Source organism: Toxorhynchites rutilus, chromosome 2 (assembly GCF_029784135.1).
Source record: "Toxorhynchites rutilus septentrionalis strain SRP chromosome 2, ASM2978413v1, whole genome shotgun sequence".
In the NCBI taxonomy this organism is placed as follows: Eukaryota; Metazoa; Arthropoda; class Insecta; order Diptera; family Culicidae; genus Toxorhynchites; species Toxorhynchites rutilus.
In genome coordinates, this window is record NC_073745.1 from 142,678,909 (window position 1) to 142,701,280 (window position 22,372).

Consider the following 22,372-nt stretch of genomic DNA (forward strand, 5'->3'; position numbering starts at 1 on the left):
ATTTTATCTCTATTTATTTTGTTGAATATGATGATATGATTTTTTCTGTGTTATAGTAACTTTCAAAATTCTTGGCTGGTTTGTCACATTACTTCCATTTTTTGGAAGAATGTCGGGAATGTGAATTGAACTCGTGACCTTTTGCGTGAAAGGTGCGCATATTACCACTACGCCAGATTGCCTCTGTTAAAAAATTATGTCAAGTTCATTCATTAACCAACTGTGATGTTTTCAAATTGATAATTATTCAGTAAGAAAAAAAAACTAATGATAGGATTCTCAAACAGATTTGGCTATGGGGGTCTAAGGTATGACATAATTCTGGAAAAGAGGTCTCTTGTCAAAAGAGTTTGAGTTTTGGTGCTGAGTAGAATAGCTCGTATCCTGGGTTATTAACCGATTTTCGGGGCCTTTAAACGACTTTAAACTAATGAAAAATTTTGGTTTTCAATTTCTACACGATCCTTACTTGGACCTGGATATATTTTTGATTTTCTTTCGTGATAGTACAAATAACATCGAATAAAACTAGAGAACTGAATCACTTTATTACCAATATTGCAACTTATTTGTTCCACATGAAACAAGGTACAGCGACAGTTTGGTACCAGTCAACATTAAATCAATTGCCACTATAGTGAACAGAAGGGCCTAACACTAATGCAATCACATACTTCCTTCCGAATTCTCACTTCCCGCCTTGTATTACACTACGCCTAGTTCAATGATCCGAAGTGATGGATGATTAAATATCGATGATAAAGGCTAAAGTTAAGTTAAGTAAACATAATTGCACAAGTCCCTCGATCACGGTAAATCGTATCAACACTAGAGTGGGGCGGAAGATAGTGACAGAATGGTGTTCGTCAATGGTATAAAACAAATATCTTACAGGCTATTAAATAGTAAAATTAAATAACAGTTAGTTTTAAATAGTTGTTGAGGTCCGGAAGCCTACAGAAAACAAGGTTAATTATCAGTAACTAAAAAAAAATTACGCTCTCCGGCGCAGAATTCATTCGCTAAGCTTTGAAAAGTGCGAAAGCTTTCGTCTAGATCAGTTGAACGCGCCTCTGTTGGAAACTATCGAAAGCTTCCCGTGTGTATTTTGCAAAGCTTTTCTTTTTTACGCATCGATCGCGCGCGGTTTGATCGAATGTTCGATTTTATGTACACAGTCTTCTTTTCATCTGTTCAGGTTGGAAATGGAAATCATTTGTGCTCCGCTTCGTGGGGTGCATGAATGCTCTCGTAGCTAACGTCAGCGTGGAAACCCTTATCGTCGGCAGTGTAGCGGACATTCTGCACCCGTCCGTCCGGCAACAGGATGTGATATTCGCCTCGGGTCACTCCGTTGTCTCGGTTCTGGACATGACCGAAGTCGTTGCCACTGTGGAAATCACGCACTCGGTAACCGAAGGCGTACCCTTCCGATTCCTGAAATATTGCGCGTATGAGAACGATTGCGAGGATCAAGGAAATTTGACTCTACTTACATCGTGGTGTTCACTATTACCGTCGAGTTGATGATCGCTGTGTTCATACTTCTGGCGGACATTGTGACGGGATACCTCTCGGCTCTGATACTGAACACTGATTGGTTCCGCGATTGTCTCGGGAGTACTGTAAATTTCCAGTGGGGCTCCGGTGGATTGATAGCTCCCGTATCCGTGTCCGGTGGCATCGTTTTCGTAGCTATTGACCTCCAGGAGTGGAACCACTGGGGTGGAAGAAACAATATATGTCGCGTGGGTGGGAGTTGCGATGGTCGATGCAACAAAATCGGACTCGGAGATGTCCGCAACGGACTCCTGAATGGGTGTGTAGTCCTTCGTCATGGGTACCCGAAGTTGAGGTTTCATCTGAATCGTATTATACACTACATCTGGGCTGGTATTATCATATATATTCGCCTTGGGTACGCTTTCGATCTTCACACTTCGATATCCGTTATTTTTCTTTGGTTGAGGTCGTGACGTGGACGATTCCATCGGGAAAACAATCGGGGCGGTGTTCTCCTGTGGTCTAACTTTGGTTTTCATTTTTTGCAGTGGCTGTGCGTTACCAATCGGAACCGGCATATGCAATAGATCGTTGAGACCCTTGAGTTGAACGGTAGGGCGCTTTCCGATTAGCGCTGACAGAGCCGCTATACTATTTCTCGTCTTTGAGCCATAACCATCTCCAGAGGAGTGGCTCAACTCGGAAGCTTGGGTTTTGGATTGGGATTGGGATTGGGATTGCTCGACCTGGTTGTTATTGTTGCTATAATATTGGGTGGGATTATTCTCCTCTTGGTCAGGAACTACTATGTTCATTTTTTGAAAGGTCTTCGTAGATTCTTTGGGTGCTTGATACCGGACTTCTAGTGGTCCATATGGAATGTTGTAATCAGAGTGTCCACCTTCTGCGTAGGCAGTTGGAGCGGTCGGTTCCTGATCGTAGGAAATCGAAATAGTCGGCTGAAGGGTAATTTTCGTTCTAGTCGGTTCGATTCTCACAGGATGAGAGTTTTCTTTGATGACATACTGAATCTTGGGTTTATCGCCAATGATCACCTCCTTCGTAGCCTCCGAATCGTAGGTTTCATGTCCGTGTTGATATCCCGGTGACAGTTCCTTCATTTTGTTAGATTCCATCGTGGGTTTGTAGGTGTTTACATATTGAGGACTAACCACCAGCGGTGGAATGTACAAAGATTTTTGATAAAGTCTTTTGGGTCGAATTAAATTGGACGGTGTCCACCAGTTCGCTGGTGTCGTCTTCTCCGGCATCAAATTGTCATTTGAATCGCCCTGCATCTGTTTGCTCGGAACGAATCCAGACTCAATTTGGGGACTTGGAACAAACATGTTATCTTTCGCACTTGGATGGGTCAATTTGGTGTTGACTGCCGCACTGAATGGTTTCTTCACTTTTGGTTTTTTGTCTCCGAAGTAATATTTCGTAGCTTTCGGTGGCTCTTCCGGTGATTTCGCATTCACTCTCTCGTTCTCATGGATGGCAATGTCGATAGCTTTCTGTACACCTAGTGGCAGGTCTTCGTAATTGGTCACCTTCTTCTTATTGCCCCGATTGATCTTGACTCGTCTTGTTTCTTCCACGTTCAGATCCGACTCATTCTTCTGAATGTCTTGGCGCTCCTTTCTGACATCCCGTCTTCTCAGTGCACGACGTTCGGATCCCCGCTTGAAGGTGTCCGATGTTGTGAACGGCATTCTCAAATTCGAAGACACAGTCGTTTCTGGCACTTTTCCATCCTTCAGTTCGAATGAAACTTTTTCCTGAGCCTTTTGATCGGTGGGTTCTGCCGATCGTCTGCTTCTGTGGTGATCAACTTTTCGTTCCTCATTATTTGGTTGTTCGCGCCTAATCGCATCCTTATGTTCGAACCAGAGAATTTCCCGTGCCATTGGTTCGCGTCGTTCCGGATTTTCACTTCGCTTGACTCGGCTCATATGCTGCTTTTCGTATCCCTGCGGTAATGGATGGCGGATCATTACATCGGACAGCGTGAAGTGGAAGACTTCTTTCGGTATGATGTGGGTTTTCTTGGACTCGCGCTGGACCATCGGCAGAGTATCAAAGCGCTTTGTACTAATGGTGGCAATCTTTTTGAGATTCTCCAACCGGATACGATCGTTCAGAGTTTCCTGGAAGTCCTGATAGCGCTCGCTGGCAGCCGAGTAAGAATCGATTCGGGGAGGTGAAATTGCCGATGGTACAAGAGCCCGCTGGCGGTTCCGCTTTCTCAGGTAGGCCTGCATTCCCTTGAAACAGAATCAGAAATGAGATAGTTAGTTGAATTATATAATATAATGAACAATTATTTCGATCGTCGCATTACTTACATTCTTATTCTCCAGAGTGCTCCGGAAGGTGACGCTCGGCCGCCCCAGCTCAAAAACATCCTCAAATACAGCGGCAGGTGATTGGGCAGTGAATACTACCGGTAGTAGCAGTAGAAGCTGCAAAGACAATAAATGAAGAAACGTTACAATAATTTGTCGCTCTTTCGCGGGTTCATCGCTTATTAGAAGTGATAATGTCGTTAAATCAGGAATTCCTTTTTTTTTCGGTGGAAATGAAAAACAATTATTCAAGATACTTGTTTCAAACCATTGTCCGTGGTAGGTACAGATAAATGCTGAAATTGCACCCGAAACAATTTACATTAGCGGCGCCTTCAAAAATGCATTAAACATGGAAAGAATGCAATACTTCGTGTGTAATTACGCGTGAAACCTGTTCCAATGAAGCACTTGATACCCGATTTTTCGGAAGTGAACCTGTGGTTTTTTCGTTTCTGTTTGTTTCTCTGTTCAATCGATTTGCGATCTCCTTGTCAATCCGAGTTCGGTCATTTGGGTGGAAGATTGGCCGAATTAGCGTTTCGAAGTGAATCGATTGTAATAGTCAATATCACATCGTCTATAAATGGTGGGTTGGGCGATTCGGTCAATGTCAATGTTTTATTGGACTACACGTTTGCAAATGCGAAGCAATCGACAAATATATTGTTGTACCGGTGGACTAGTAATTTATTGAATTCATGATGGTAAATGATGTAACGTCTGGATGATGTATGTTTTGATGTTGTACAAGATGATATTATGTGAATTGTGTGTGTATGTGAATTAAACCTACATTTGTAAACCTTAATCGAATGTTAATCGACTTCATGTCACATCGTTAATAAGAATGTTGTGAATTGTTGTAAAATATATTCCTTCTTGCAGAATTACCCCTATATTCATTGCTCCGTTACGGGAAGGTATATCAAACGAAGAATCAAATTTAATTCCGGATAAAAATTTGTTCAACCTTTCGAAGTAAAATTTGGGATAATCTCAGAAACTAAAAAACTCATAAAGTATCGCAACTTTCGAATTTACGCGGGTTACGTATATTCGATTCTAGATTTTTTTGTGGCATTATGTCGGTACTCATGTCTCTTACTTATGTTGACAAGTACGGCTATTTTGAATGTTCAGTGAACTTTTGACAACTGCTTTTCTTACACGTGTTTTCTAGTGTTATTTCACAAGGATCTGGTTTTCTAGTGCTGTTTTGAAAAGCCTCGAAATCGTTTTTTTCCAATTCATTTATTTGTAAGGCTCAATCGCATAAGCTTTGCGGAGCCGCTAATTCAAGGTTTGTTTATACAAAGTTTCAACTAATTGCTATGTTTAGTAGGATTCGACCGAATACTCGCGGTTTACTCGAGGTTAAAAAGGCAACAATTTTTGTGGGACAGGACAGGTTAGGGATTAGGATAAGGTGTACCATTGTCTCAACCGAGGGTTTCCGCACGCATTGTAACATTGTGCATAATGACCAGGGATATCATTTGGCGTTCGACTAGCTGTCGAGGGTGGACGACGGTGAGATGAGGGGACAAGACAAACAAACTAATAACGAAAAAGAAAAACACAAAAGCATTAAATTCTTATACTAGACCGTTTCACAAACATATAGATCAACTGCATATAGCAGATGTCGCGAGTTCCCATCACGTCTTTAACAGGAACATAGGGGTGTCTTCCTTGTGCCTCAAGGGCATTCAAAAGGTAGTCTCTGGCTGCGTAATTATCCGTACATTGCTAAACTGCGTGATCGATGTCATCGTAACCGTTTCCACACCGACAGACATTGCTTTGAACAAGATTTATTCTGTGGAGATGCACATCTAGCGAGTAGTGGTTGGACATAAGTCTACTCATTACACGTATGAAGTCACGACTTACGTCCAAACCTTTGAACCACGCTCTCGAAGAAACATTTGGAATAAATATAACCACCGCCCAAGACTTCCAGTGTCCCAATCGGATTGCCAACTCAAGAGGGAACTCTGACGCAGTAATTGGAAAAATTCATCGTATGAAATCTGTCTATCAAACAATTCGCCTTCCTGGGCACCCACCTTTGCGAGAGTGTCCGCTTTCTCATTGCCAGGAATTGAGCAATGAGAGGGGACCCATACAAAGGTTATCTTATGAGATCTTTCGATCAGTGCACTCATCTGCTGCCTCACTTTTATGAGGAAATAAGATGGGTGCCTACTAGTTTTCATCGACTAGAGAGCCTCAAGCGAACTGAGACTATCCGAGAAAATGAAGTAATGGTCTGCAGGCTTGTTGGAGATCATCCCCAATGCGAAGTCGATTGCTGCCAGCTCAGCAACATAAAAGAAACAAGGTTCTTGCAGTTTGCGGAAGGCGCTCGAATTTTCATTGAAAACACCGAAGCCAGTGGATCCATTGAGGCGAGACCCATCAGTGAAGTATCTTTTCATGCAATTGACTTGTTGGTACTTTTGGTTAAAAATACGGGGAATGAAAGTTGGTCGAAGCTGATCTGAAATCCCAAGTATTGCTTGTTTCATCGACAGATCGTATTCAATTGAGGAACTGCTGATGGTGAAGTGAGCACGATCTGGAGTAAACGATGGAAGACAAATATCCGACGAAATATAGTGATGATAAATTCTCATAAACCGAGATTGTATATTTAGATGAAGAATTTTTTCAAAGTTTTCAATCACAATTGTGTTCGTGACTCCGCATTTCACCAGTATTCTGAGAGAAAGTTCCCAGAATCGGTTCTGTAGAGGAGTTACTCCTGCCAGAACCTCGAGACTCATGTTATGCGTTCAGTGCATACAGCCGAGAGCTATACGCAGACAATGATATTGAATTCGTTCCAATTTTAGAAGGTGACTTTTAGCTGCTGAGAGAAAGCAGTAAGAGCCATACTCCAGAATAGATAGAATAGTTGTTTTATAAAGCGTTATGAGATCTCCCGGATGAGCTCCCCACCACGTGCCGCAAATCGAGCGGAGAAAGTTGACTCTTTTTTGACATTTTTGCTTGAAATACGTTATGTGGGTATTCCAAACCCGTTATGTGGGTTTACGTTATGTGGGTATTACGTTATGTGGGTATGTGGGTATTGAAATACGTTATGTGGGTAGTCCATACCCACATAACGTATTGTGGGTAATACGTTATGTGGGTATTCTGACAGAATTTCTATGGAAACCGAATCAAAAGCTCCCTTAATACCCAAGAATACTGAAGCCAGTTGCTCCTTGTGCGCAAAGGCCAGTTGAATATCTGTAGAGAGCAACGCTAGACAATCGTTTGTTCCTTTGCTCTTGCGAAACCCAAATTGTGTACTTGATAGCAAATTATTTGTCTCGATCCATTGATCGAGTCTTCGAAGGATCATTTTTTCCAACAATTTTCTAATGCACGAGAGCATAGCATTACTTTGACCTGTCTCCATTCGGGTGGCACAATATTGTTCTCTAGTAGGGTATTGAATAAGTCTAGCAAGCGTCTTTTCGCGATATCGGGAAGATTTTTTGGAAGAACGAATTTAATCATATCGCTTCCGGGTGAATAGTTGTTCGATGAAAGAAGAGCCATAGAAAATTCCAGCATTGAGAATGGTCCGTCCAGAGATCCACCGCTTGGAGACGTTTCTCGAAGAATATGTTGGGCTGGAACTGAGTCTGGACAGACCTTTTTAGTGAAATCGAATATCCATAGGTTGGAGTATTCCTCACTCTCTTTGGTAGATGAGCGGTTACGCATGTTGCGAGCTACCCTCCACAAGCTACGTATTGAGGTTTCACGAGAAAGACCTTCAATGAAATTGCGCCAGTAACCGCGTTTTTTTTGCTTTAATTAATTGTTTCAGCTGTATTTCAAGCTTCGAATATTCCTCGAAGTGTGTGGATGTTCCATGTCTGCGAAATGCTTTGAAAGCATCAGATTATTTCAAATACAATTTTCATCCCAGCCAGGAGTGGCTGGTTTTCTTTTAAACGGAGCACTTGGAACTTTTCTTTTTTGTGCTTCCAATGAGCTTTTATACATCAAATCTACGAAAAATCGATATTCTTCCAATGGTGGAAGCATATCTATTGATTCGACACCAATTGTTACCGCCGTTGCAAATTTTTGCCAGTCGATGTTCCTTGTTAGATCAAATGGAACTCGAGATGGTTCAGTAGATTGCGGGTTACACTTGATTGATATATTGATTGGCAAGTGGTCGCTACCATGGGGATCATTGATGACCTTCCAGTGACAATTTAATGATAGCGAGCTTGAGCAAAAAGATAGGTCGAGTCGACTTTCTCGAGCCGAAGGGTTTTGGAATTCGTGTCGCTTCACCAGTGTTTAAGATAGTTAAATTGAAATCGTCACATAAATCGTAAAAAATAGCCGCTCTAGCGTCATCATAAGGATCACCCAACCCAGTACCATGGGAGTTCATGTCACCCAGTATTAGAACTGGGGATGAGAGAATCGAGACTAGATTACAAAGTTGACTACGGCTAATGTTAGTATTTGGAGGAACGTATACTGAAGCTATGCAAAGTTCTTTATTATTTGCCGTTATTTGACACGCGACAATTTCGACGTCTGATAGAGCTGGGAGAGGAACTTTATAGAAAGAGTAGCATTTTGATCCCCAGAAGTACTCCTCCATAAGAACCATTTCTATCCAGGCGAATAATGTTGAAATCGTGGAAGTTGAGTTCTGTATCAGACGAAAGCCATGTGTCAGAAAGGGCGAATATATCACAGCCATCATTTTGAAGTAAAAATTTGAACGAGTCTAGTTTGGGCACTAGACTACGGCAGTTCCATTGTAGCACATTGATCATATCTTCTAAAGGGTGTGTCATATCAAATTGCATCACGGAAAAAACGCTGTAGAAATTCGCCCAGTAGACCGATCCTTTGAAAATTTTAGACAGTAAAAGAAAAACTATTAAACAACTATTGGCATTTTCTTTTTATTCATACTTCGAGCCCAAGCCCGTATGCTCGCACCTTCCTCTTTACCCCGTTCATAAAGTTCTGTACAACGTCAGGTTGTAGTTTTTTTTTTGAACAGAAATCCATTTTCTCTTGAAGTCCGCCTCCGATTTGACAACTTCTGGGTTCTTCCGGAGGGCCTGCTTCATAATCGCCCAATATTTCTCTATTGGGCGAAGCTCCGGCGCGTTAAGCGGGTTCATTTCCTTTGGCACGAAGGTGACCCCGTTGGCTTCGTACCACTCCAACACGTCCTTTGAATAGTGGCACGAAGCGAGATCCAGCCAGAAGATGGTCGGGCCCTCGTGCTGCTTCAATAGTGGTAGTAAGCGCTTCTGTAGGCACTCCTTAAGGTAAATCTGCCCGTTTACCGTGCCGGTCATCACGAAGGGGGCGCTCCGCTTTCCGCAAGAGCAGATCGCTTGCCACACCATGTACTTTTTGGCAAACTTGGATAGTTTCTGCTTGCGAATCTCCTCCGGAACGCTGAATTTGTCCTCTGCGGAGAAGAACAACAGGCCCGGCAGCTGACGAAAGTCCGCTTTGACGTAGGTTTCGTCGTCCATTACCAGGCAATGCGGCTTCGTCAGCATTTCGGTGTACAGCTTCCGGGCTCGCGTCTTCCCCACCATGTTTTGCCTTTCGTCGCGGTTAGGAGCCTTCTGAACCTTGTATGTACGCAGGCCCTCCCGCTGCTTGGTCCGTTGGACGAATGAACTTGACAAATTCAGCTTATTGGCGACATCCCGGACCGAACTTCTCGGATCACGTCTAAACTGCTTAACTACGCGCTTGTGATCTTTTTAACTGACGGAGCATCCATTTTTGCCCTTCTTCACCTTCCGGTCGATGGTTAGGTTCTCGAAGTATCGTTTTAGTACTCTGCTGACCGTGGATTGGACGTTTCCCAGCATCTTACCGATGTCCCGATGTGACAACTCCGGATTCTCGAAATGAGTGCACAGGATTAATTCACGACGCTCTTTTTCGTTCGACGACATTTTTCCGAATTTACGAAAAATTTACAGTGAAGCATGTCCAACGTGATCTATACACTCTTATCTGATTATAAGCGAAAGCTGAAGATATAATTCCTAAAAATTAAATTTCTACAGCGTTTTTTCCGTGATGCAATTTGATGTGACACACCCTTTACTACGTTAGGTGAATTATCCATCGAAAGATATGATTGATGCAAGGAGGGGCCATGAAACAGTCAATTGCTTAAGATAAGACTTCAGCGATGGAAGCAAGGCAGAAATAAGGCTTCTAAGGGGGTCTTGAATATTGAGGGTGTTTAATATAAAGTCCACAATGTCCGAAAAAGCTATCAATCCTCGATTGGACGCGAATTTTCTGTGAGTAATTTAGTACTTAGTTGAGATTTTTATGCCAAATAACACACTATGAAATGTAATCTGAGTGACAAGCTCTAGAATACGCGTGGCCACAGTGCAAGTCGGAAGATTTTTTTTTTGACGAAAAATCCCCCGACCAGAACGGGAAATCGAACTCGAACTCCCGGCATGTGAAGTGTGACGCTAACCACTCGGCCACGGGAGCACAAGAGTTCATAAGTTATGTTTTGCACTAAAGGAGGAAAGGGTAAGTTGTTGCAGTTCACAATACATTACAGAAATACATTATGGAGGGAGATAAAGGGTATTTTAAAATACTTTTTGTGTTATACAGGGTCTTTCAGATTAAAAGCTCACGCAAAAAAAATCGACTGCTTCGGCTACTCGTTCAGTCTGATCGAATGGTTTTTAGTGTCAAGATGTACAATTTACAAGAACGTGTGTTTTTAGTGAAATCTTATTGCTCGAGCAACTGAAGACTCAATGAAACTTTGTCCTCTCATGGCAAGAATTTCAACATTTCTCGTTGTCGATTACTTCCTCTGGGGGTACGTGAAGGACCGTTGCTATGTTAATAAGCCACAAAATTTGAAGGAACTTAAAGAAGAAATAACTCGGATTTTCAACAGCATCGAAGTCGTAATGTTAGAGTTGTACATGGAGAATTTTGTTCACCGTTTAAAACGCGTTATCGAAAAAAGGGGTGGTCACATCGAAAATGTCCTAAAATAAGCTTTATTTTGGTTTTTTGAAAATTAAAAAATTCTTTTCTCGAAACTAAGATTTGCAAACTGATGGGAGTTCTACCTCCAGAACGGTCCATCCAATTTTGATGAAATAGTTTTTCCCAGATTCTCCACTAAATTTCCTGTCATCGTACATTGGGTTTTTTTTTATTGTTCAAAAAATAGAATTTTGGTGAATCTTATTGTCACGACTTTTGAGGCAAAAACGCAAACTTTTTTTACAAAAAATGTCGCCATTTTGTCAAAAATCAATATCCTGAAAACATGCTACGTACGATGACGGGAAATATATCCAAGATTACGTGAAAAAATCATTGGTTGAAATCGGTCCACTAGAAAAACTTGTAGAACTCCCACCAAATTCCAAAGTTTTGGCTGCAAGGGTTCAACAAACAGGCAAAGGGTTCCATATCTTCTAACGCTGTTGGGCTAGATGGGTTACCCTTGAAGTTTGTTAAGCTAATCTTGCTATATATAATTTCTCCCGGTTGGTAAATGACTGGACTAAGCGTACCGTCGGTACTTCGCGTACCTGCAGGCATAAAATATACCCCATTCGTGGTCCTTAGCTTCCTGTCCAGTAACTCCTATCCCTACCTCCCCGTGGTGACGGCTGCGGTACGAGTAACCATAGTAAAGATCGGGTAACCAACCCCGGTGGGATCTTGGTCGTATGCTGACAGGAAAGGGGGCCTATCCGAGCGTCTGTTCACCATGGAGGTGCGGCTCAAAACAGCGTCTGATCCCCATGTTAGGGGCGGCTGATCACTGGCTTCGGGGACTCTAAAGAGATTTGTGCACGACGGTCCTCCGGCGAGACAGTGGGTTGGTGCAGGTCCTGTAAGCCATCCGTAAAAATAAAACGCACAGGAAAATTCACAATGAGATTCGAGACAGGACAATCGGACTAGACCCACGCAAAGAACACGGACTAGAGATTGGAAACTCGAAAAGAAAACTTGTAGGGTGTATGCACCGGTTGATAGTCAGAATCTGGGTCACAGAACCGCTACCGGAGGAGTGGAAGGACGGGGTAATCTGCCCCATATATAAAAAAGGCGAAAAGTTGGATTGTGGGAACTATCGTGCCATCACAATCCTGAATGGTGCCTACAAAATTTTGTCTCAGTTCCTCTTCCGCCGTCTATCGCCAATAGTAAGTAGATTTGTGGGAAGTTATCAGACCGGATTCATGCCCGGTTGCTCGACGACGGACCAGATTTTTACACTGCGGCAGATCCTCCAAAAGTGCCGCGAGTATCAGGTCCCTACACACCCCATCTTTGTCAACTTCAAGGCCGCATATGATACAATCGACCGACGACAGCTGTGAAGGATCATGGACGAGCACGGCTTTCCCCGAAAGCTGACAAGACTGATTCAGTCAACGATGAACGGTGTGCGGTGCAGTGTGCGGATCTCAGGTGAGCTGTCGGATTCATTTGAGACTCATTTGAGACCTTCAACAAATCTAGTCAGTTTATCTGCTTCGCCGACGACGTGTACATAATCGGAAGAACACATGCGACTTGTATACCCGACTGAAACACGAAGCAGTGTTGATTGGGCTTAGGATCAATGCGTCTAAGACTAACTACATGCTAGCTGGAGGGATTGATCGTAACAGAGTTCTTCTTGGTAGTAGTGTTGTGATCGACGGCGACGAGCTCGAGGTGGTAGAGGAATTTGTCTACCTTGGCTCGTTGATAACAACTGACAACAACAACAGTCGTGAAATTCGAAGACGCATTGTCAATGGAAGTCGTGCCTACTATGGGTTCCGCAAATCCTTGAGGTCCAACAAGCTCCGACCCCGTACGAAGTGTACCATGTACAAATCCCTAATTCTTGAACCCACGAGTGCGATGGGCAGGGCATGTTGCAAGATAGTCCAGTCAATTTGGTTTTTCTAGTGCTGCTGTGACTCTCATTGGATCATATCTATCACAAAGGACTCAAGTCGTAGAAAGCGGCGGTAAGTATTCAAGTCGAACCAACATTATGTCAGGTGTTCCCCAAGGATCGGTCCTTGGGTCTTTATTATTTTCATTATTTATCAATGATTTACAGGCCGTTCTCAGAGTGTGTGTGTGTGTGATACACATGTTTGCTGACTACGTGCAGTTATATATCTGTGCTCCCAATTTATCTGTAGTAGAGATAGCTCAACTTGTAAATGCTGATCTGAAACAAGTTTCCTTTTGGTCAAAGTGTAACCTACTCCCCATTAACACATCTAAATCTAAAGTAATGTTTATAACTTTGCCAAATATTACTCTGGGAAATGATATTCTAGACTACGTGGATAATGATACAAATCTTGGAGTAATTTTCCAAAATAATTTAGAATAGGATAAACAAATCAATTACCAGTATTCGAAAACATACGCCAGTTTACGTCACTTAAGACTCACGGCTGGGATGTTGAAAATCCCAGTAAAAATCATGCTCTTCAAATCGCTACTCCTCCCCCATCTTACATACGGCATGGAGTTGACCTCTAATGTATCCATATCAACATTAAATAGACTGAGAGTAGCTGTAAACTGCTTTGTCCGATGGGTTTTTAATTTATCGAGGTTCTCAAGAATCTCCTCATTTCAGGGCAAACTTCTTGGCTGCCCATTTTATGATTTTATTAAACTCCGTTATTGTTTGGCCACCTATAATATCTTGCTCAAAGGCCCTCTGTATCTATTTGAAAAATTCGAGCCTTTCAGAAACACAAGAACCAGAAGTTTTAGTCTGCCACATTTCAGCACTTTTCATTATCGCAATGCCTTCATTGTACGAGCAACTATTTCATGGAACCAACTTCCCGTTGCTATCCAAAGTATTCCGTCCCGAAGAAGGTTCCATCTTTAGTGCCTTGGTTGGCTTAATGGAAGGAATTAGTTGTATACTAGTATTAGTTGTTTATGTATACTTTAGTTGTAGAATGAACTTGTTAGTATGATATGATGACAATTACAAAAATTGTCAGTAAGAAGACCTATACGATAAAGACGAAAAAAATCATTCTCAAAAAAATCATCAAGGGAATTATCGATGGAATATCTGTAACTGGGATTCTTTTCGCGCCCAGTTACCGAACGAATACTGTAATGATACGTTGAGCATCAAACTTCATCATTTCTTCATAAAAATCTAACATTTAATTCAAAAATCTATGAATTCTTGGGTCATCCAGAGAGTTTGTGTTCTTAGAGAAAAATTACAGCTATTCAATTATATATGGACTATTTGGTTTCACGATCTTCCGTCATCATTTGCTTAGCTCGATCCACTCAAAACTTTGGTTTCTCGTCGAAATTCAATAATCTTACGCTGGTCAGTAGGGGAAGTGGAAGCATAGTGGTCACCCTAAGGAATATGCCCATTTCCAGCGTCCACATGCCACTACAATTCCCATTTTTCGAAGAATGTTATAGTTCAACTCATTGTTGTTCAAAATAGCATTTGGCTTTTACTATAAAAATTCAAAATAGTACATTTTTCATCATTAGAAAAAAAGGTGAAAAATCGAACATTTTTTTTGCTTGGAGGTAAAGTGATCACCCAGTGGGGGCAAAGTGATCACTCGCACATATCAAGCTAAATGGGATAAATTTAGGCGTTTTTTTAGTCCAAATTTGTTCTAATCATATTTAATATAAAGGGTGTGTCACATCAAATTGCATCACGGAAAAAACGCTGTAGAAATTCGCCCAGTAGACCGATCCTTTTGAAAATTTTAGACAGTAAAATAAAAACTATTAAACAACTTTTGGCATTTTCTTTTTATTCATACTTCGAGCCCAAGCCCGTATGCTCGCACCTTCCTCTTTACCCCGTCCATAAGGTCCTGTACAACGTCAGGTTGTAGTTTTTTGACGTAGGATTACGTCTTTAGGGAACATATTGAGGTACAAATTGAAAATCGAAAATCGAACGCACCGAGAAAATTGTCCAATTTCAAATGCTTATTGCTAAGTCATTTCATGATGGATTGGTGAGATTTTTGCGTCAATCAATTTCGACACTTCATAACAATTTTTCACATTGAATAAAATAATATATGTCATGAAACTAACTATCGAACAATTGAAAAATCTCAACCCCTATCCTAATGGAAATACCCGCTTCTGATTGGTCAAATTGTCGACATATGCGGCGGGTCCCTAACAGAGACATCAAAACCAAGCTGTCTGAGGGAAATCGGCATTGCAGATACATGAAAGAAGGGGGAGCTTTTTTCCCCACCGACATGTATTCCCTAACAGAGATTTCAAATCCAAGGTGTCGGGGGGAAATCCGCATGTTAATACCCTCGTGGTCGATAGTTTAACTAACGACGCGCACAAATGAATAGTGCTCATTGTAACTAGCGTGGACATTGCTGATTGCATACGTGCTGGCGAATAAGTTTGGAGCGATGAACGAGTGTTTTTTTTTTTGTTATTTTCGTTCCAATAAGAATCTTTCTATGGGTTGTTTGAAGAATGATGTTTCAACGAACTGAATAGAACTTATGCTTGATAGAATATAAATAAAATTTAAATTTGGAACTTTTATGTTGGTAGCTTTGTGAAATTTCATATTAATGACCGATCATTTATTGTGAACCTTTAGCACAACTGTAAGTGTAAAATTGTATATGGTAGCTATTGTTTTTACATGACTTGCAATTTGAAACGCTATTTTTTCCCCAAGGATAGTTCATGCAATGAGCAAAATTGGAAAAATGAAGGAGTATTCGAAAAAGTGATTTCACATATGCTCTACATATGGCATATGAGGCATGTAGCATCGTGTTCCGTTGGGTTTAAAGCGAAAAGGAAATGGATTCAATAAACATCCAGAAAATAAAAAATTATAAATGAAATTACCTTTTCCATTTCAAATATATTTTCTCTATACTAAAGTAACCTTTTTTTCTGGTGAGAAAATTTGTGTTCGATAATGATAATTATCTTATATTACATTGATGAGCCTTTTTTCCTTTATTTCATCCATACATAACACAGGAGCCATCTCGTCCAGAACAACAGAGGGCGGCTTTGGTACGTGATACGCACCATCTAATGACTATTCACCATCCTCCTATCACTATCACTCGGTTATGGACACTGGTGGAGTGAACAAACAATACCTAACAACCAGACAAAACAGACCCAAATTATTATCGAAGAGTTTAACAATGTAATTCTTCAAACATATCCAAAATCAGCATGCAGCAGATAGCCTAACGGAATCCTACGTCAACTCTGCGGTCGTGTCTTGAACACAACCCTCCTGTAACTTTTTTGAACAGAAATCCATTTTCTCTTGAAGTTCGCCTCCGATTTGACAACTTTTGGGTTCTTCCGAAGGGCCTGCTTCATAATCGCCCAATATTTCTCTATTGGGCGAAGCTCCGGCGCGTTGGGCGGGTTCATTTCCTTTGGCACGAAGGTGACCCCGTTGGCTTCGTACCACTCCAACACGTCCTTTGAATAGTGGCACGAAGCGAGATCCAGCCAGAAGATGGTCGGGCCCTCGTGCTGCTTCAATAGTGGTAGTAAGCGCTTCTGTAGGCACTCCTTAAGGTAAATCTGCCCGTTTACCGTGCCGGTCATCACGAAGGGGGCGCTCCGCTTTCCGCAAGAGCAGATCGCTTGCCACACCATGTACTTTTTGGCAAACTTGGATAGTTTCTGCTTGCGAATCTCCTCCGGAACGCTGAATTTGTCCTCTGCGGAGAAGAACAACAGGCCCGGCAGCTGACGAAAGTCCGCTTTGACGTAGGTTTCGTCGTCCATTACCAGGCAATGCGGCTTCGTCAGCATTTCGGTGTACAGCTTCCGGGCTCGCGTCTTCCCCACCATGTTTTGCCTTTCGTCGCGGTTAGGAGCCTTCTGAACCTTGTATGTACGCAGGCCCTCCCGCTGCTTGGTTCGCTGGACGAATGAACTTGACAAATTCAGCTTATTGGCGACATCCCGGACCGAACTTCTCGGATCACGTCTAAACTGCTTAACTACGCGCTTGTGATCTTTTTCACTGACGGAGCATCCATTTTTGCCGTTCTTCACCTTCCGGTCGATGGTTAGGTTCTCGAAGTATCGTTTTAGTACTCTGCTGACCGTAGATTGGACGATTCCCAGCATCTTACCGACGCGACGCTCTTTTTCGTTCGACGACATTTTTCCAAATTTACGAAAAATTGACAGTGAAGCATGGCCAACGTGATCTATACACTCTTATCTGATTATAAGCGAAAGCTGAAGATATAATTCCTGAAAATTAAATTTCTACAGCGTTTTTTCCGTGATGCAATTTGATGTGACACACCCTTTAGTAGGTACACGTATGGAAAAAGCTTGGCCTATTCACCTAGAGTCTCAATTTAAGTTTTCTCATGCATTCAAAAACGTAGTAAGAAACACATAATGTTCCACATAATAAGGCTTCGTTTAGTTGGAGTGGTATATTTTTCCAGGGTCAATGCCAGAAAAGAAACCTCTTCAAGAGCAGAATGTGGCGAGGTATATCAGCTTTAGTAAACAAAACATTGTAAGTCGTTATTCACCTATGACCACTTTGCCCCCAAACATCATAGAAATCTCTATGCTAATTAATCGCTGAGATTGAACGAAATATCTGTTCACCTCTACTAGAATAGGTGAAATAGGTGAACAGTTGTCCAAACTAATGATTTGTCCAACATATCAGATTGAATATACTAAATTTCACGTGAACTTCCTTAGATACCATGCGTACAGATCTACGACCCAATGGCTATCGAGAGAGCAATTTCTGTTTTTATTCATATTTTGACATTTTGACAGCTCTACTGAGGAATGACCAATGACCAATTTGCCCCCACTAGTCCTATAGCGAATGGGATAGCACAATTCAGCCAAATTGATTGTTTTTGTAAGTGATTCATTCTAATTTCATAAAGTGTGTCGCAGATGGAGATGTAGTCCAATAAAAAATGTGTACGTAAACCCGTACATCATAGCGATTTATGTGATCAAACTTCACTAGATGCTCATGTTGTAGATATTTGCAGTGAATCTGATAATTCACGTGTCGAGTACCAAGGATTGTTCTTGACCAACATCATGATTTGATCATAATGATCATCATCACCATCAACAGGCGACACGAACTTTCCAATAGTTCTATCAGACAACTTGTTTTCAAGTTATGATTGTTTTGGGCAGTGGTCAATAACTTTAAAAGCTCCCTTATGAAAAAAATACTCGCAACTGAAATTGGTTACATAACAATGAACAAAAAAACATATTGGGTAGCCACTAGGCAGCGTATAAGCGATTCTCCGTGGATCCTCTACTTTGAAATTCAATTTGGTAGAAAAATGTGTGTGATTTTATTGCGATTGAGTTGTATACTAAGGATAACGCCCTCTCGCACCTTATAAAACAAACACACCCCCTGCTACAGACTCGGAATGTCTCGTACATTCCCCACTGTACCTAGCACAGGTGGTAATTTCGCCAACAGCTACTAATTAAAAGGTAGATGACATCCCATCCATCCTCGTGAACGTGTAGATCTTCGTCGCCATGGGTGGAAGTGAAAGGTGGCTCCCAGTTGGAACCGGTGTGGTTTCCCCAAGAGAGCAGACAGTGCGCGACGGTGTTGCAGTGGTGACGATTATGTTTTGTCATGATGGCGAATCGGATCGGTTGGATTCGGCCTAATGTCCCGCGAAGACCGTTTCGCTGGATGTTTGCTTATCGGCGCGGGAAAGCAACCCAAGGGGAACTAATCGACAGCGCTGGTAGAGTGTCGATGTACGGAAGGGCATGTGTAAGAGAAAAGGCGGTGGGGGGGGGGGTTGAGGAGAGAAAGATGACTTAATTGGGATTGGCCATGCTTCCTGATTTGGTCCGGCTGCCGGACCGCTGTGTTTCTGCAGATAGCCCAATGCCAATGGCAGACATACAGTCATCGATTTCATAACCGCCTAGAGGGAGAGCGATCGTTAACCTACAGCGACAGCATGTGTTAATTTAATGCGAGTTCCTTTTAATCAGTTTCGCTGATCGAGGCGGAAAAGTGTCGCAGTCATATTATGTATTCAAAACGTCAAGACTCGGGGGTCTAGTTTTTCCTCTTTTCAGTCTCTAAGGCCATGCAAATTATTTGTGTTTTGTTTTGTCTGACTTGAATAACACGGTGTGATTTATGTGACAGTTTGTGTTTTTATTTTAAATCTTCACAAATGGTTGCTAATGAAGATCACACATCGATAATAATCGCACGAAACAAGACAACTAGGAAATGGAGAGAGCATTGGCAAATAAATGGATTGCTAATGAGCATGGCGTACGTTTGTTTTGCTTTAGTGAATTATGTCACATAGTTTTGTGAACTGAATCGATGAAAACTGGGTTAACGCAGTAATGACACACAATACATCCGTCTACCCTGAAGGTTGAACTCTGTGACTATGACTGGTGTTATTGAATGCTTTTGCATAAAGATTGTAATAATTCACAGCTAAGTTGTTCTTCGATATTGAGTACTAGCTGACCCGGCAAACTTCGTCCCGCCCAAAATTTGTGTTTTGTTATCAATACCCTCAAACATCCACGTTTTCTTACTATGAGCAAGTTCATGGGTCCAATAGCCGAACTGTTCATTGATTGATCTTCTAATCGACCCCGTTGAATTTACCTTTTACTATAAAATTCCTAGTATTTCTAACAAAACTCATCATTATAGTGTCAGATTATTTTCAGACACAATTCTCGTTCAAGATTTTTCAACAACTTGCAAATAACATGTTTCTCCGTTACATGGAATAAATGTTTTATACAGAAAATATGATAGAATAAAGACAGCCTTAAATCGTTAAATTTCTTCCTCAAGTTCTGCTCTTATCAACACATATGGCGATCCTTTTTTTTGTATAGATAGAAGAAGATATAGAAGTGCGTTTCATCACATTAAAATCCATTTCCAGTTTCGAACAAAGATCAATTTCGCTAGCGCAAACATCAAATGGACTAACAGCACTTGTCACAATGTAATTGTAGAATATATATATAGATTGTAGACTTTTAGAGACGATCTTATTTTACATCTTTATTCACCTTAATCGTTGTACAGATTTTATCACCGAGAACCTTCTATGCATTTGTTTACGATGTTATGGATTCCATTTCGACAATTATGATCAACTGATAATTCTACACATTCGTTTAGCCGCACCCTATTTTTCCTCAATATTTTTAAAAATAAGTCAATTCTTTGTACAGTTTTGTTCATAAAAGACTATTATTGTTTATTTTCATCGAATTCATTCTAAAAAAAGTATAAATTCACTTTTTTGTTTTATAAGTAATTCAAATATGTGGAATCAGGGTGAACATTCGTTTAGCCGCATCCTAAAATTTCAATAACAGAAAATTTGTGCGGCAAATTTCGAGTCCAATCGGTAGCTAATATTTAGTATGTCTACCTCCATTTCGGATCACTTTGAAAACTCGATTTGGCATCGAGTCAGACAGCTTTTAAAGTGTTGCCATATTGATTATAGCCTAACACTCATGAATTACTACCTTGAGACTGGAAATGATGTCAAATTGTCATCCGTTGCATAGGGATTGCGTAGGGATTGCAATCGACTGCAAGCAGGTCATTCAAGAAGCGGAATGTCCTTCTCGGCAAACCATGCCTTCGATTGCTTGGAAACGTTGATCTATGCATAATCCTGCTGAAAAAACGACATCCTCGGTAGCGTTATTCTCTATGGCCAATCAAAACGTCCTCCAGTAATTGAAGATACTCTCATTCGGGTGAAAATAAAACAAATGGGAAGCTAGTTTCCATTCCATGTATTGCCGGGCGAAAATAAGATGGTTCTGCTTATGGGTGGCGGTCAGTTTCGGCTTCCCTTGAGGTTTCTTCCACATGAAGTTTTGTTGAATTTACCTTTTACTATAAAATTCCTAGTATTTCAAACAAAACTCATCATTATAATATCAGATTATTTTCAGACACACTTTTCGTTCAAGATTTTTCAATTACTTGCAAATAACATGTTTCTCCATTAGATGGAATAAATGTTTTATACAGAAAATATGATAGAATAAAGACAGCCCTAAATCGGACAATTACTTCCTCGAGTTCTGCTCTTATCAACACATTCGGCAATACTTTTTTTATTGGTATAGATAGAAGAAGATATAGGAGTGCGTTTCATCACATTAAAATCTATTTCCAGTTTCGAACAAAGATCCACTCTAAAGCCTCCATATGCCAAATTTCGTTTCATTTGTTTGATTGATTCCCGAGTAATGTAGAAATTTGTGTTTCATTTGTATGACAGCCCTCCCCCTCTTAGAGAGGGTGGTGGAGAGTCTAACCACCATAGAAACTTTTATTGCACCCTAAAACTTCCATATGCCTAATTTGGTTTCATTTGCATGATTAATTCTCGAGTAACGCTGAAATTTGTGTTTCATTTGTATTGTAGCTCCCCCCTTAGAGAGAGGGGGGAAGAGTCTAACCATCATAGAAACATTTTTTGCACCCTAAAACCTCAATATGCCTATTTTGGTTTCATTTGTTTGATTAATTCCCGTGTAATGTAGAAATTTGTGTTTCATTTGTATGACAGAACGCCTCCCCCCTCCTTAGAGAGAGAGGTGGATAGTCCAACCACCATAAAAACATTTATTGCACCCTAAAACCTTCACATGCCTAATTTGGTTTCATTTGTTTGATTAATTCTCGAGTAATGCAGAAATTTGTGTTTCATTTGTATGGCCATACTTGTATGGCCATCTTGAAGTTTCCACTAGAGACTTACTCTGAGATCTGCCACAGTACTGAAAAACCTCGATATAACCATCTGCTAATACGATAGCTTACGAGTATTCCGATGGGGCTATCCCGAGATTGAATCCGGTTTCCACTGCAGATCCTAAAAAATTTACATTGTATATTTGTTATCGCCAGAGTTCAAACTCTAGATCCTATGTCTACCGAAACGCGCGCGTGGCTCAAACATTCGTAGACTTCTCTTGTATATATCTTTACAATCTAAAAACTATAAATACAATAATGCAATTAAAAAAACCATCATCATCAGTACGAACATAGTAGCTTATGCACCTGTAAATTATTACAGACAACACAATTTATAACACAGATTTCACAGTTTTTTTTAACTTAGCCATTGTTGCCGCTCTTTTAATATGTCTGGGCATCGAATTGAAGAAATTTATTCCTTTTTACAAAAGTGAGTTTTGCGACCTACTAAAGAGAAAATTAGGTGTTCTTGCATCATTCGCGTTTCGAGTATTATAACTATGGAAATCACGTTCAATTCGATCACACAAATATCGAGGCAGCATTCCATTCAAAATTTTAAAGATGAACACCATTGTCAAGTAATAAATCCTTTGCTTAACAGATCCTCTGTAGCGCGTCC

At 41.0% G+C, this 22,372-nt stretch overlaps 1 protein-coding gene across 1 annotated transcript in view; it reads right to left on the minus strand.

Annotated features, from left to right (window-relative positions):
• Window positions 1–610: 610 nt before the first annotated feature.
• The window catches only part of LOC129769189 (uncharacterized), a 37,533-nt gene continuing 15,771 nt past the window's right edge, over window positions 611–22,372 (minus strand). Inside the window, exons 2-4 of the mRNA XM_055771284.1 lie at window positions 3,852–3,968; window positions 1,497–3,770; window positions 611–1,437 (exon numbers count right to left, since the gene is read on the minus strand). Of these exons, the coding sequence (XP_055627259.1) occupies window positions 1,213–1,437; window positions 1,497–3,770; window positions 3,852–3,968 (2,616 nt within the window). The 3' untranslated portion in view covers window positions 611–1,212. The remainder of the gene's footprint in view (window positions 1,438–1,496; window positions 3,771–3,851; window positions 3,969–22,372) is intronic.